Source organism: Diabrotica virgifera, chromosome 7, assembly GCF_917563875.1.
Source record: "Diabrotica virgifera virgifera chromosome 7, PGI_DIABVI_V3a".
Taxonomy (NCBI): Eukaryota; Metazoa; Arthropoda; class Insecta; order Coleoptera; family Chrysomelidae; genus Diabrotica; species Diabrotica virgifera.
Window position 1 is genome coordinate 147,036,991 of NC_065449.1, and position 17,829 is coordinate 147,054,819.

The 17,829-nt window shown below is 35.0% G+C and overlaps 1 protein-coding gene across 1 annotated transcript in view; it reads right to left on the minus strand.

The window, feature by feature from the left end:
- LOC126888281 (kielin/chordin-like protein) overlaps window positions 1-17,829 on the minus strand; it is a 496,360-nt gene that overhangs the window by 12,993 nt on the left and 465,538 nt on the right. The window contains exon 7 of the mRNA XM_050656396.1: window positions 19-217. Coding sequence (XP_050512353.1) covers window positions 19-217 — 199 coding nt within the window. The remainder of the gene's footprint in view (window positions 1-18; window positions 218-17,829) is intronic.

Sequence of the window (17,829 nt, forward strand, 5' to 3'; positions counted from 1 at the left end):
AATTTATATTTTACTTGCCTGATAATTATGTCCATTGATATAGCAATCAGATCTAAACTCTTCTGGAAGTTCGCATTTTTTGCAACAACTGCCTGGAACAGACTTCTGTAAATCGGGAGCGCAGTCCAATATTGGACATGTATATCTGTTACATATTGCTGTTTGATTAGTGCAGGTGCAGTTGGTACATTTGTCGACGCTAAACTTGTCTCCCTGCCTACAATAAATAGTAATGTAATAATACATTTCAAGGTTATAATAATAGCGATAAAAAATGAGTTATTGCGAATAACCGAATCATTGAACACAATAATTGAACTCCTTTATTGAGAGTCCTTTGTTTATAAGATGCAGCTAGGGATGAGGAGTTACATCAATAATTAGAAAAAGTGCTATATTATTTATTTGTGATAACGCTCGCCTTAGCAGAGCCGGGATGTACCTATCAAAAAGCAGATATATATAAAATCAAAAAGACTAATTTTATCAAGCGTATAATCTCTTGTACCCTTCCGGGATAAAAGCATCAATTTTTTTGTCTTCCCTTAGAATATAGTCATATAGAATACCAGTCAATAGAACAAGTGAACTGCACTCTGAACTTACGGTACATATCTATTAGAGCTTAGGTTCATTTCTTTCTGATGCACGGAGTTAAATCTTAGATACTGGGAACACGTGCAAACAAAAGGTTGGATTGCTTTGAGATATGGCTTGTAACGATAATATACTTTTATCGTTTAGAGTAAGACTATGTATTCAACAAAACGTGCTCTTATACCGTCTCTGACAGTCTAAAGGACCGAACAGAAATCCATTAGTTTATTCTTTGTGTGTTGAACGGAGAATAACTAACCATCGGAATAGGTGCGCTGAACGTATTCCGAACCCGGTCGATTTGGCGAGTTGAGCGAAACTGACGAATCCCTATTCTATTCAACGACTCTGTGCGTTGAACGTATTCATCATTACATATTTTGCCATCTAGCGGATTAAGCCAGATACCTCCTTCATTGAACATTTCTTTCGCGTTGAGAAATAAATGCGACTCTTAACAAATTCTCTCAATTGCCGGTTTTTTAGGGAGTAAGTGCGAGCCTGTGGGAGGACAAAGATTTAAATTTAATTTTCTTGATGTCCACAGAGTGTACCCGAAGATATCCAAAATCTTCGTGGAGCATAAGCTACTTTCAACACTTCATACACGCTGAGATTATCTTATTGTTTGTGGAAAAAACCAATATATTGGCTGGATAAAGAAATACTGCGAATGAAGCTACCCCAGCAGGAAGCCGAAAAAGGCTTAATAAGTGACACTGATCGTACAGAGATGATGCATTTTGAAACAATTTTTGCGTTTATTTCTGTCATAGGCCTGGATCTCGCGTACCAAAAAAATTATTAATAGCAAGCTGAAAAATTTGTTAATAGCTTAACGGTGTTTAGTCGGACAAACTTTGATGTACGGGAACACTGGAACAGGGGAAAATTTAAATTGTAAAACAGGTTACAGGTTTCGAACGTCAGACTATGAAAAGGTCCCATGTATATTGTCGGACAGAATTTCCAATTGATTTGCTACCCTTTCAATAAACTCTCATGCAAAAATCAGACTGCTATTTACCACCAATATAGTTCCTGTCATTTGACATGTTCTACGTGTCGGACTTATTAAAATACCCAACATATATTTCGGACAAACATTTTTTCATTTATTATATAAAGCTGGCTATTGAATAAACATACAAACAACCTGCTAGTTTTTACAATCATAAACTTGTCAGATTGACACCTTCCACAATTAAAATCACGTTGCACAATTACAACTTCTCCTGTTCCAGTGTTCCCATACATCAAACTTTCTCCGACTAGACAGCGTCAGGCTATTAACAAATTTTCAGCTTGCTATTAATTAACTTTTTTGGTACGCGGGATCCAGGCCTATTAATGTTTGGATAAAATTCTATTTATTTTTGCAGAATACTATGTAAAAACACACAATTATATTAGTTTTTTTGTACTGTCAAAAATCACTACCGATACATTTATTTATTCTGCCCGGTCCACGTAAAATTTTGTTGTTTCCTGGGACCACTGAATACGTCACCATACGTCAAACTAATATAAACCGTGCCCATGGATGGCCACGGTGACTTGAAGCAAGCAACATCAAAATGGCTCACCGGTGGGCACATGGCGCTAAACATAGATATAATAACCTGCAGATTAGGCTAGTAGCTATGGGCCGCTCTATGCATCGAGGTGTAACGCCGATATCAAGGACTCCGTTGGTCAATATGCATTATGACTGGTCTAGCCATCTTTGTCCATCATATCAGCGGTATCTCTTAGTAAAAAGAGATACGAGTAGATAGACCACCGATCGACTGCCGCGCGTTACGCTTTTTTTGCAACAGTATGCCTTGTCTACGGTTAACATGTCTCTGGCGCTAAATGTGTTAAGGAAAAAGGCGCAAAATGTCGCCTGTCAAAATTGTCAATGTGTTTTAAATGTATACATTTTTTTCGATTCCTGAGAAAACTAATCAAGTATTTTTGAAAAATTTAAACGCAGAATGGAAGATTACCTTATTACTGAGAGCTGAAAGTCCCTGAAAACTTCTATAATGTTTATTTTAATACATTAGAGAGGTGAAAACAAAAGAGAAAATTTAGTGTGATTTTTAATTGCAAATATGTCATTCAAAAGAAATTTTTATTTATTCTAATGGACTTTCGGTCCTCGGTAATAACGTAATCTTTTATTCTGCGTTTAAATTTTTCATAACACTTATTAGTTTTCTCAGGGTTTGAAAAAAATGAGTACATTTAAGTTACTTAAGGCTTAAATACTCGTTTTGATTTTGAATTTAGGATTCAGATCCCCACCGATTCAGCTGTCTGGGTATTTGGACCTAAAAACTTTGGTTATCTGTATTCGTATACGACCTGTACAGTTGCCATCAAGTTATTGCAGCAAACCTTAATCTTAAGCTTATTACAAATTAATTTGTATTTGAGTGGTGTGAAGTTTCCTGCATACGTAAAAAGTAATCAAATGTTAATGTATTGTACATGTAATAGGATTAATAGCAGGGGCGGCTCGCGATAGTAGAAGGTGGTGAGGCACACTACACCTGAGGAATTTTATTATTATGGTTAGCTTCTCTTTAATGGCCGGAAAGTCGATTTTGTGACGTCATAACGCTAGGACGAAGCTAGGACAAATAATCCCCACAAATTATTCCTGGACAAGAAATCCCCAGACAAATAATCCCCGGACAAAAAATCCCCACAAAAAATCCCCGGACAAATAATCCCCGGACAAAAAATCTCCACAAGTTTTTTAGACAAAATATCCCCACAAAAAATTCTGGACAAAAAATCGTCAAGAAATATTTGCTGCCGATTAGTTATCTAAAAGTTTTCCCGTGAATGCGATCGACTCAAATGCTTTCAGCCTCAGTTCCTAGATTTATTTTTAATTCCAATTCCATATCGAAAACTTAAAATTTTACATAACAAAAGAGTGTGAGTTTTTTCAAAAATCGTGGAAGATATGGGGAATGAGCTTAGGCTGTGGGAATCATGTTGCTATATTATTCGCTTAAATCTTTTGCTCACTCTGATTTGAATAACTATGTTCAAAAAAATTTTACAAAAAAAATACAACGAAACATACAATATTTTTGAAACACTTAAACACAATAAAGAGATTAGAAAGGCTAAAAGAAATAGCTTCAGAAAATTCTGCGAAGAAATAGACACTACTCCCTCTGCAGCAAGGCTACACAAGGTCTTGGCAAAGGGAAGAGTAGATACAGTAATGGCACTACGGAAGCCAGACGGAAGCTTCACAGAAAGCGAGAAAGAACGAGCTTTGCTCTTGTTAGAAACTCACTTTCCTGGAGGAGCAATCACTTCAGGAAAAAAGAGTGAGCAAATCAGAAGACCTACCAGGGAAGACACTGCAATGGCAAAACACATCTGCAGTGAAGAACGGCTGAAATGGGCTATGAACACCTTTCAGCCGTTCAAAACACCTGGAACGGATGGAATATTTCCTGCCCTACTTCAACAGGGCCAAGAGGCAATCATTCCTCATATGGTCCGAATCAGTCGGAGCAGTCTTGAACTGGGATACATACCAGAAGCATGGAGAAGGGCCAAAGTCACCTTCATCCCAAAAGTAGGGAAACGGGATACTACGCACCCTAAATCCCTTAGACCGATCAGCCTCACATCGTTTATTCTCAAAACGATGGAAAAAGCTGTAGACAACTACATTAGAACAGAAATCTTGGAACAGGTGCCATTGCACCCCCGTCAACATGCGTATCAAGCGGGAAAATCCACGGAAACCGCCTTGACACAATTGACTGATGAAATCCAAGATGCTCTGAATAAGAAAGAGACCGTGGTATGTGCCTTTCTAGATATAGAAGGGGCTTTTGACAACACGCCACATGAAGCCGTCAAAAGAGCACTGCATGAGAGAGGAGTAGATGGAATGACCTCCACCTGGATGTCGCAACTGCTATCTACGAGAATCGCAGAAATGGAGACAGGACAAGACACTATCTTCATTAATGTGACCAGAGGCTGTCCGCAGGGGGGAGTTGCGTCCCCACTCATGTGGAGTCTCACTGTGGACAGCCTACTCTGTCAATTGACCAGGGAAGGCATACCATGTCAAGGATATTCCGACGACATGGTCATCCTTGCAAAAGGAAAGTACGAAAATATCCTCTGCGACATAGTTCAAAGAGGACTGAATATTGCAAACCAATGGTGTGACTCGTTGGGACTTAACATCAACCCCACTAAAACCACACTAGTAGCCTTTACAAGGAAAAAGAACCCGAATTTAAAAACCATAAAAATAGGGGAGGATATCGTCGAATGGAAAACAGAGGTCAAATATCTAGGGCTGATCCTAGATAGCAAGTTACTCTGGAATAAACACGAAGAGGAAGTAATACACAAAGCCACCAAGGCCCTCATGGTGTGTAAGAACATTGCAGGGAAAAACTGGGGATGTAACCCACGTATTCTGCAATGGATGTACACAGCAATAGTGAGACCACTAATCACTTATGGGGCAGTAGCTTGGGGCACAAGAGCTAATCTGAATACGACAAAGAAAAAGCTTTCGAAGATTCAGAGACTAGCCTGTGCATGTATCACTGGAGCAATGGGAACCTGCCCCACAGCTGCAATGGAGGTGATTTTAAACTTGACCCCACTGCACATTCAGTTAGAAAATGTAAGGAAGAAAACAATATACAGGATGATCAGAGAAGGAATCATCAGAGAAAAACCTCGATCACTTCAATTTGATCAAACTTGGGAAATGCCCCAAGATGATATGCCGAAGAAATTCAACTTTGTGAGAAAATTCATCACTAAGCTGAGCAATAAATCTGAATGGGACGAAGATACCATACAGAACTTGAACCCAAATGCCATAAAGTGGTATACGGATGGCTCCAAACTGGAAGAGGGAACTGGAATAGGAGTCTTTGGACCGAGAGCCAAACACTCAGAAAGCTTGGGCACATACCCAAGCATCTTTCAAGCAGAAATCCGTGCCATCGAAAGATGTGTGGAATTTAACATTGGAAGAAACTATCGCAGACAAGAGATTGTAATCATGTCGGATAGTCAAGCAGCCATCAAAGCACTGAGCTCACATATAATCAGTTCTAAGATGGTTTGGGAGTGCCTAGGAAAGCTAAATGAACTAGGCCAGAAGAACCTTGTCACCCTCCTATGGGTCCCAGGACACATAGGAATTGGAGGGAACGAAACAGCAGATCAGCTGGCGAAAAAAGGAGCCGAAACCCCATATCTGGGACCAGAACCATTATGTGGGATCAGCAGTAGCGCAATCTTAGGAGAACTAAGAGGAGAATTGGAGAGGGAAAAGTCCAAGTACTGGAATCAGTTGGAAGGATTGAGACAAGCCAAGACAATTCTGGGAAATTATAACCAGAATAGATCTCTTAGCTTTCTCAACCTCAGTAAAAAGAAGATCCGGATTTTGACGGGAATAATGACCGGGCATTGCCGGTTAAGAAGTCACATGAAGAAGCTAGGATTGGTAGATGAAGCAAAATGCAGATTCTGTGAGGAAGAGGACGAAACCTCAATACACATACTCTCAGAATGTCCTGCATTGCAGAACTCCAGGGCCAGATACCTAGGGGCACATGAAATAGAAGAGGAGAAACTGCCTGAATTGAAGCCCGACGATGTCCTAATCTTTCTTAGGAAAATAGGACTGGAAGAGCTGCTATAGGTCTGAGAAAACATCAGACTCATGGCAAGCAAGGGGGACACAATAGATCCTACGGGTCGCAGTGTACCTATCACCCCTATCTACATACATACATACATACATACAAACACTTAAAAACTACTTTTGTATGTAAATGTAACAAATAAATAAAGAAAAATAATTTATTAGTTATATATTTTACAAAAAAACACAAACACGAAATTCAACATTTTTAAAACGCTTAAAAACTACTTTTGTATGTAAACGTCCGATGTGGAAGTGGAAACGTTAATAAAATCATTTTTTTTTAAGTTAAATTGTGGCTTATTTCCCATTTAGAATAATAAATTACATAAATGCCACAAAGAAATAGCTTCAGAACAATATATTAGGTGATAATGAACAATGATTTAAAATGAAGAATGTTTAAAATACATATCCATAAACTTCTAAAATATAACAATCCATTCGTATATACCGAGTATGCATAGAAAGCTATGATCTGCAATCGACTTGTGCTTGTAGTCGGTTCAGTTCGGCTATTCCTATTCCGTTCCGCGGAACCTTAAGTAAAAAAACACGTGTTTGAGGTCGGCCTCAAGGATAGATGAATTTTGTTCCCAGAAGCGGTGGCACATTTTTCAAATTTTGCCGGTTTTACTGTTGTCGTTGTCCCATTTTAAGAAACGGTAGTATGCTAGACAATGATGGTGGGAGGCTAGCTTCAACTGTAATGAGTTGAGAAAGTTGGAATGAGATGTATGATGCATAGATGCTTATAATACTGGCACATGGAAGACGGATACAAAGATAAACAGTCAGGGCGGCCTTAGTCAGGGCGGCGAGTCAAGGCAAATGCTAGACAATGATGGTGTGAGACTAGCTTCAACTGTAATGAGTTGAGAAAGTTGGAATGAGATGCATGATGCATAGATGCATATAATACTGGCACGTGAAAGACATACAAAGATAAACAGTCAGGGCCGTACCGATTTAAATTTTTTTCATAAAAATAAAATTATTTGGGAAATTTCAAAAAGCTAAATTGTATTTAAAAAACTGGTTATGAAACAACGAAATAACGTAAATAATCGATTGATATACTGGTGAGGCACTGCCTCACCTGTCTCATAGGACAAGCCGCCACTGATTAATAGCACTTTGTAATAGAATTAAGATCAAGGTTTGCTGCAATAACTTGATGGCAACTGTACAAGTTCATGTGTATAGAGCCAGTCAAATGCTTTGGCACAATCTATGAAACATGTATATATACTTATATTTGCTGGTCTTGACACTTTTCTAGTAAGACTGATGTCGCGATTAACGCTTCCCTAGTATCAATCCTTCTGTAAAACCCGTCTGAAGTTCATGCAGATCTTATTGATCTAATTTCTACGGTTTGTAGTTATAGTCTAGTCACAACATAGGGGGTAACGTGGGCAATTCTAGCTCGCAGCGATTTGATGGTGGTAATATAGGTTTTTGGGTCGCTGAATCCAATGGAAGTAGTCTGGAAGCCCAAATATGGTGCGTTTAAATGTCATTAGCAAATTATGGTAAAATTAGGTATTTTTCAGGTATTATTAGAAGCCCTGTAACGAAATTGATAGTGTTAAGGTCTTCTCTGGTGTATTCTTGGTCGCTGAATCGAATGCGACTAGTCGCGATTACTCAAAATATGTTGTTATTTTGTTAATAACAAAATAATTGTTTATTCGCCAAAAAACTCGAAATATTGCGCTATCTACAGCAAGTTTGCAGTATTTTTCATAGTATTTTTATACGCTAAATCGATTGCCACTAATCGTGATAGCTTAAACCACGCTCCGACTTTGTTATTAATAAATTATTTCAAAAATAACGGTTTATAGTACGTTTACCCACGGTTTTTGCTCTAAATAAAAAAAAACACTTGGATTGGCATGAAATTTGACATACACGTAGTTAACATGTCAAACAAACCAAGTGATATTGTGCCGATATGTGCTTTTACCCTGGGAGTGAGTTTCACCTCTTTTCGGGGGTGATAAAAGAAACTTTTTATTATATATATATATTTGGGCTTCCAGACCACTTCCATTGGATTCAGCGACCCAAAAAACCTATGATACCACCATCAAATCACGACGAGCTTGAATTTCCCACGGGACCCCCTATGTTGCGACTAGACTATTATAGTAAATTATATCAAAATAATTCCGGAAAAAAAACACGCTGAGACCAAGTTTTCTAATCACTGGTTCATATACTCGTATTAACTATAATTTTTTAAATGGTTTTCTAATAGTGTGAACTAGTTCAGATAACACTATATGATATAATTACCGGTTTTATTAATTTGTTGGCAATTTTAGGTATTTAACATTATCTCTTTCTGGGTGGTAAATTAAAAATTAATTTTGTGTGTAGATAATATAGTTAACATTATTTTAATTGAATCTGGAAAGCTACAAGATGTAATATCCGTTTCGTTAGATTAGATAATGAGATGTTTATATTGAGTTTTTGGATTATTAAACATAATATTGGAAACATGAACTTCCCCCAGTTAATTTTCATCATATATGTGCCATATCTCTTGAGGTTAAATCCATTAGTACATATTTGTCCAGTCCCTTATATTTCTTAGCCACGATTTTTTCTTCGAATCAAGCTACGTTTCTCGTGAATCTTACCAAAGAATACCCCACCCACCTCTTTGATCTTACCTTCAAGTATTCGTATTATGCGTGGCGCTTAAACGACGCGCACAAAAATATGTTGTTCTTCTTTTTTTTTGCTAATAAAGGTGTGTCTGTTTTCTAAGATTTCTGCATTGGTTATTTTAGTCGTTCAACTAAAAGAGAAGCGATCCGTAGCATTTTAGTATAAGGCCCAGACCAGACGGGCCACTCTGCAGCGCTACTCTGTGGATCCACAAAGCAGCTTCCGATGATTTACCGTGGGTTGTTATGTGAAATGGACGTCGCACCCCAGACGAGCGACTGTGGCCAGCCACAGTCGCCGAGCCTCAATGCTAGTGGCGACCACTACGAGAATTTATAGGGTGAGCACCTAAAATGAATTTCAATTCGGAACGGTTTTTGATTGAAGTGCAAAACAGACCGGATATATGTGATACAAGAACCTGAGGGCATATTTATAGGGCATTAAAAGGAAAAGCGTGAGAGTCATCTTTGAATTATTTGTTTCTGATTTTAAAGCATATTAGCCATATCGAAAAGAATAAATCCCATAAGCAATATTTTCTCTATTTATATTTACATTTTATTATACATTGGAGGCATTTAAACTGAACAAAACAAATACTTACAATCTTGTTTGTTTATTTATGTTAAATAGTGGGGTCCCATCCCAGGTCATAAAAGGTTTTATTGTTTTCTGTTGAAAACAAAACGATAAGATATCAGTTAAAAGGGGGTTGCATGCTAACATGTGTTTCACTTTCACTCAGTTGTCAGGTTGTATTAAACTATATTACGCCTGTAGGATACCTAGTGTGACCAACTCCAATTCAGTCGAATCCGGGACAATGCTGAAAAAAAATACCTAAAATCCGGGACTTTTGAATGAAAATCGGGCCATTTGTTATTTTTTTAAATATAGGACTCTAATATCATCATTTTATTGGTTATTTAACATTTTTATGTTGACAATGATATTTTTGATGGTCTTAATCAAATGATACGCTCAAACACCTTCCCGAGCTGCTGTCTCTAAATCAATGCTCGATGAAGCTGTTGGCTTGAAAAATTGAGTCAATTTTTTGCTGCTGGACGCGGAGCAGATACCTCTTCGGTGTTTTTCACTTTTGATGTGACTTAGTATATCCGCTTTACCACTGTGGGCGATCGAAAATTCCGATCCACAAGTATCACACTTCATGTCACTGTTAGAGTTACTTTTTTTTTCAAAAATAGAAATTCTTCTTCCAATATTTTATTGAAAGTGCAATATCGTTTTCTGTTTTTACTTTCGTGTGTTGGTTCCATATTCATATTAACAATAATAATATATTGGAATGAAAAAGTCGGGTCAAAAACAATAATTCCGAGATGGTCACTAATCGATTTTCGGATTCAAACTGATTACTGTACTGACAATAAAATAAATGTTTAGATAAAAAAATCATATTGCAACGCAGCAGATTTGAATTTGGCTCAAAGCATGCAACGGTTTGGAAATTAATCATATTTCCCGAACGAACTCAAGAGGTTTATCTACTTAAAGTAGTTGACAAAACCGAAAAAAAAGATGCATCAGCAATCATTACATTACATCGTTCGATGCGGCATGCGTGCCTAGGCATGATTCATTGTGACATGAATTATTATTGTTTTTGAATGGTCTTTTCGGAAGACGATAATTAAAACACAAATAAAAAAAATTCCACAGTTTTCGTTTTCTTTCATAGAACTATTAAAATTTATACCACGATAAAATTTTTTTTTTCGTCTCAACAATTTAATATGATGTAAATTCTTAGAATAAAAACGAAAATATAGATTTTTACCAAAAAGTTGAAAATTCGGATGGCCCGGAAGCCTTGTCCTGGACGCCGGGACACAACTTCGTAATTCGGGTCATGTCCCGGATTTTTCGGGCTAGTTGGTCACACTAAGGATACCAGATGTACTTGTTGGTCTTTTATGTGCTTCTTTCTGTGATATAGCTGTTTTTGTCTGGTTCTTCTTAATTCCATGTATAGAGTTTATTGGTATTTTTTCAAAAGCGTTGAAATTTTATAATATATTCAAAACTATCGACATTACAAACACTGATTTTGATGAACACACTTTTTAAAAAAATATTAGCCGGGAAGTTTTTAATCATTTGATTAAACTTACTGTTTTTTCTCACTCATTAGATTAAACGCCGTACCCTTCCAAACGACCCACTTCGCAGCGTAGTCGCCGGGGCTAGAAAATCGCCTATTTCAGCCACTCTGTGGATCCACAGAGTAGCGCTGCAGAGTGGCCCATCTGGTTTGGCCCTAATGGACTCGGAAGATGGATAGGTACTTAGTTGCAGGTGGCATAGCAGTTTTAAATATTGATAGATCCTGTCCTGGATATCTCAATTTATTAAATTTTTTATATTTATTATGTATATAAGTCTTTAATATATAAAATCCACAAGGCAGAATTTCCTGTAGCTGGCTGTATACCTTTAATTACAAAAATTGAAGAAAAATCTTCTGGGTAAAAGGTATATTTATTTTAAAAACCCCAAAAAAGGGCTACAAATACAATACAGAACGTTTTCACTCTAAAGAGAGCATCATCAGTGTTCTTTGCAAGCTAGATTATAGATTAATAGACGAACAAAAATTATTTACAAAACACAAGAGTTGTGTCTGTGAAAAGGCAACAAAGATCATGCATAGCATTGCTAGTCTAGCACAGAAGGAATATAGAATAATTTCGTTCCGACAGATGAGAATATACCTAAGTACAATACTTGCATCAATTCTAGGGTACGGTTCAAGTGTATGGGCACATAGATTAATAAATAAAAAAAATGCAGAAAAATTAAAAAGAGCTCAGAGAGGATTTATTGTAAGAATGACGGGAGCATTTGGAACAACTGCAACACAGGCACTCACAGTTTTAACTGGAGTAATGCCAATGCATTTAGAAACACAAAAAAGAGCATGTAATTATTGGCTAAAAAAAGAAAAATATGAAAAAATAATACAAATAATAGGTTTAGATATAAGAAATAAAAGAGAATTAAAAGAAATAATAAATAGAAAAAGACAAAATGAATGGGAAAATCCAAAAAAATCTAGACGTTTATACAATTTTATACCAATATTAGAAAACATTCCAAATTATTTTAATCCAAAACAAGGTTTAGTACACTTTTTAACAGGACATGGACCGTACCCAACATATTTGGAAAGATTTAACTTAAAAGATGATGTATATTGTGAATGTGGAGAACTAGGTACACCAGAACATATAGTGTTACATTGTGAAAATACTATAGAAAATGAAGAACATAGAGAAATGAGAGGAAGATTAGAAATAATTGAAATAAGAGATATACTACAAAATGAAGAATATTTTGGAATATTAAACAATCTAACAGAAATAATATCTAAAAAACAACAAGAAATCTATAATACTAGAAGAAGACAACAAATAATCCAACCCTGATGAAGTTGAGTAAGATAAAGTTAAAATAAATAAAATAAAATATAAATTCAAAAATAGATATTTACAATTATAATAATAATTCAATATAAAATAAATAATAAAAATAATAATTCAATAAATAATTCATTAAATTAAAAAAAAAAGACTACCAACTCTCTTCTGAAAATAATGTATGGTCCTAAAGTTTTGGGAAAAATTTCAAAAGCATATAACTCTGACCACAATAATCTTATATTTTTATTAAATTATTCAACAATTTAACTTAAGAGGAAACAGTAGCGATCAACAGGTAGCGAAAACGCGTTCCAAGATTGCGGCTGTAATTTTGAATATTTTTTCGAGATATTTGGCACACGTATTCGTAATATAATAAAGAATGGCGGTACAGACCCCAATTTGAAAAATATATTAATATGTGGAAATTACTCTGTAATTAAAAACAATATTAAAAAAAACTAGCCTGTACCGCCATTAAGAAGAACAAAAAAATACACTTTCTTCAAATAAACTTTTTTATCCGATGCCTAGATTTTGTGTCATTTTGGAACTACTAATGAAATAAAAAATTTTAGTAGTTCCAAAATGACACAAAATCTAGGCATCAGATAAAAAAGTTTATTTGAAGAAAGTGTATTTTTTTGTTCTTCTTAATGGCGGTACAGGCTCGTTTTTTTAATATTGTATTTAATTACAGAGTAATTTCCACATATTAATATATTTTTCAAATTGGGCTCTGTACCGCCATTCTTTATTATATTACGAATAAGTGTGCCAAATATCTCGAAAAAATATTCAAAATTACAGCCGCAATCTTGGAACGCGTTTTCGCTACCTGTTGATCGCTACTGTTTCCTCTTAACTATCCTTATTATAAATCAAAATTCAAATAACAGAAAAGGGACCATTATTTTCGATTTGCCTAATAATTCCCCTGACACGTTGCATCATCCTTTGGACGACCTCGGCGTCAATTTCTCTAATTTTTGTATATATGCGGCGTCTTAACTGTTCCAGATTTTGTGCTTCCCATCCGTTATTATAGACTTTCCGACTTAATATTGCCCAGAACTCTTCAATTGGACGAGCCTGAGGTAGGTTGGGGGGATTGTCTGATTTCGGTACAAAGGTAATGTTGTTAGTTTCGTACCAGTCCCTTGTGATCCTCGCGTAATGACATGAAGCAAGATCTGGCCAAAAGACTATTTGATCATTTGCATGATGTGTGTTCACAAACTGAAGCAATTTAGAGAGACATCTTTGAATATAAATATTTGCATTTAAGGCTTCGCCTCGAACAACACCAATGTAGGGCTGTGAGATAAAGCCAGCCTCAGAAATTGCACACCATACCAAAATTTTGTCCTCAAATTTTTTCTTACTTTTGAATTTTATTTCATCAGGTACATTTTCGTAATCGTTCGTGTAAAATCCATCGTTACCCTTCATTTCAGATTTGGACAAAGTAAAATATTTTTCCTCGTCCATCACGATCAACTTGTTGACGAAATGCACTCGCCTTAACGCGCGGCAACATCTCGGAATTCTCTCTAATTGATCCTCTGTGTATTTTGGAGCTTTTCTTCTTTTCCGGTAGATAATATTGTTACTCGATAGGGTCCTGTATACTGTAGTCTTTCCACCATGAAATCTTCTGGCCAGTTTTCGCTGTGAGACCCCAATTTTGTTCTTAGCTGCTTCAATCAGTCTTGCCTCTCTTATATGGTTCAAAATCCGCGGTCGGCCACTTTTACGCAAGTTAACACATGGTATCCCTTCTTCACATTCTCTGATTGTGCGATAAATTGTCGATTTGCTTATGTTTTGATCTCGATATATATTAACAATATCTCGTTTCGACATTCGCCCAACGATATTATAAACACCTCGACGAATATCAATTTTATAAGACATTTTGCAGAGCACAAACCAAAATATTCTGCTTTGTTTATTAAATGTCAATAACTGATGACATTTCAATTCCATGGCCTTCTTTGTTAAATGCATTTTGCTTCTCAATCAGACCAGGTGAAATTTTTCCCAAAACTTTAGGACCATACGTTAGAGTCTGTCTTTATAACTTAGAAGGGAGTTGATGGTACCAAAAATATTTTAACAAATATATATTGTTTATTTAAATTTGTTAAATGTATTTGTTAAATGTAATTAATAGATTATGGCAAATTAGTTAATAAATTGTAAAAATAGATTTAGTAGGTTAGTAAAAAATGTAAAAATATAAAAAAATATCTGTATTCCCATCAGGAAAAAACGACCTGGATTAGTCACTAGAGGCCAGGTCATATGTATAAACAATAAATAAATAAATAAAAAATGTTCTTTGCAAGCTCTACATGCTAAGCCACCAAAAACACATGGGTTAAAACCCTTAAAATGTCGATTAAATGTCTTACATGAAAATGTTGTATGCTAAATCCTGACGATGGATGAAATTAATAAGGATACCCTAAGGCACTATATGACTTTCCACAAAGCACGTGGGTTGTTGAGTTGAATTTTCTGTATTGACATAGAGAAAGATAAAAGCCAGTCAGTCGACATTTTAAGAGTTTTAACCCATGTATTTTTGGTGGCTTAGCATGTAGAGCTTGCAAAGAACGCTGATGATGTTCTCTTTAGAGCGAAAACGTGCTGTATTGTATTTGTAGCCCTTTTTTGGGGGTTTTAAAATATATATAGTCCTTTTACCTTTTTGCGAGATATACCAATACCTTTTAAATATACAAGGTGTTTCTGAACAAGGTAACACCGTCTACAGTCGGAAAAATGAAAGAATACCCATGAACGAACATATAAAACACGCTGTATTTTCCTGTCACCGTGTCACAAAGAAAATTTTCCAGTGCAAGTACATGTAACAATAATTATTACATGTACTTGCGCTGGCCAATTTTTTGTGTGACACGGTGACAGGAAAATACAGCGTGTTTTATATGTTCGTTCATGGGTATTCTTTCATTTTTCCGACTGTATATGATAGGTAAAAAAATGAAAAATAATTGATGTTAATTAGTACAACATTCGTGTAACGCCATTTTTTTTCAAGATACGCGTTGAAGAACAAAAATTGCACATTTTTACGGTTTTGTCAAAACTACTGGCAACATTGTAGTGTTTGGTGGGTTATAAGACGTAGTAATTTTTTTAGTATTTTTTAACATACAATTAACGACATACAATTAAAGGAAAACCTGGAAATCAAAAAGAAAATGAAATCAAAAGAAAGAAGAATCCAAGCTCTAGAAAAACAAATATGAAAGAGAAACATCGTCGTACATGGTGTAGATGAAAGAGAAATTGAAAATTGAGAAATTTAAAAAAATAAAGTAAAAGAAATTACTAATAAAATGAGAATTTCAATAAATGAAAACGAGGAGATACAAGATATTCATAGAGTAGGAAACCAAAATAATAAAAACCGGCCTATAAAAATAGAACTTAAACATAAGTCAGAAAAGATAGAAATTTTAAGCCATACACGTATCCTCAAGGGCAGCAAAATATACATTAAAGAAGATTTATCAAGAGAAGGGTGTCCTTGATCGTTCCATTCGTAATCGTCCAACTGCACCACAGACCACCCGTGTTGAGCTGCCCCCCCCCCCCAGTTGCAAAAATTAAAAACAAATAGCCCTGATTTATGAGCTATTTATGAGCTCTCATATTCCGCAAATTAAAAATTTTGAGCTCGTTCCACTGAGCAGGAATTTAATATTTTAGTGGGGGGGATAGTTTCTATTTTTGAGCTCATCCCCTTCACCCACAAACAACCCTTTAATTGATTTAACTTAAGAGAAAAATGCTGAGAAAACTTATAATATATCGTATTGCGGATATAATTTCCATAACTTATGTACTCTAAGAATAAACTCTTAAATCACGCGCATTTCGATTATTGAGCTACAACCCCTTCGCAGAAAACCATCCGATATTCCCGGCTTAAGAGAGAGTTGTACTTAAAGTAAAGTAAAGTATTGTTGGAGTTATTATTTTAAATAGGATATAAAAAATCAAAATTTTGCAAATTTTTGTAAATTATTTGCTTTTAATGATAACTCAAACAATACTCGATACACGTAAAAAATGATAGATAACGAAATTTGAGTTTCTTTATTAGCAAAGATTTTACTTGTCTTTTGATTTCTGTATGAATCAAAATAACGAAGATAGAAACGTTTAAGCCTAAATTTTACTACGAGAACAATGTAACAGGAGCCCTTTACTATTATCCTAAAAAAAAAATAAAGTATTTGAAAGATTAAATGTAATACAGTTTTATAGCTCTTGAAATTACCTCCCAAATAGTTGGATGTGCCTGATATCATAAAAATTAACAGAGTTATTAAAAAAAATTCATTTTTTTGGAAAAATTAGTATAAATTTTGATGCTATCAACTTTTTCTGGAGCTCATTTGATAGGTATTTCTAAGAACTTTGACAAGTATTCAGTAAGTGTTACATAAAATGCATCTCTTTCCCGTTATTTAAGCTTGAATCCTTAGATTTGAATAGTCGCAGAAAAAATATAGATTTAATTACCTATAACTTATTTCAAATTAACATTATTTTTAAGTAAGCAATTTATTATATTTTTTATTAGCTTCAATTTTAGTAATGAAAACTTTTTTTAAAAACTTACAGTTTTTGAGTTATTTATGAAAAATCGCTTTAAAGCATGCATTTTCTGTCACAAAAATTAAAATATTTGATCTTTAATAACTCAAAAAGTATTGATTTATTACATTATATAACAAATTTTGTTTAGAATTTGTCCGTCTCTCGATTTGTGGGGTTATTTTTAATAAAGTAATTTTAACCCCCGAGAAGGAGTGACATATACCCCAGGCTAAAACCGCAAGTTGTTATTGTTAATTTTGGTTCTTGAGGTATCCACTATCCGGTCACCAATTTTCGTGAAAATTAATGGAGATTTACCGAAATCAAAGGTCATAGTTGATTTTTACCTTCAGTGACTGCACTATAGAAAGAAAATTGCAATTAAATAATTGAGATGCGTATATTTTGCGAGCTCATAAATTATTAAACGATATGTAGTCGCCAAATAATTAACTTAAATTATTTTAAGTAAAACTCTCTCTTAAGCCGGGAATATGGGATGGTTTTCTTGCGAAGGGGTTGCAGTTCAATAGTCGAAATGCGCGTGATTTAAGAGTTTATTCTTAGAATATAAGCTATACGAATTAAACTACTATTAACTTTTTTGTAAAAACTTACAGTTTTTCAGTGATTTACGAAAAACCGCTTCAAAACATGCATTTTTTCACGAATAATTAAAATCTTTGATCTTTAATAACTTAAAAAGTATTGACTTATTTTAATAACTTTATATTACAAATTTTGCTTATA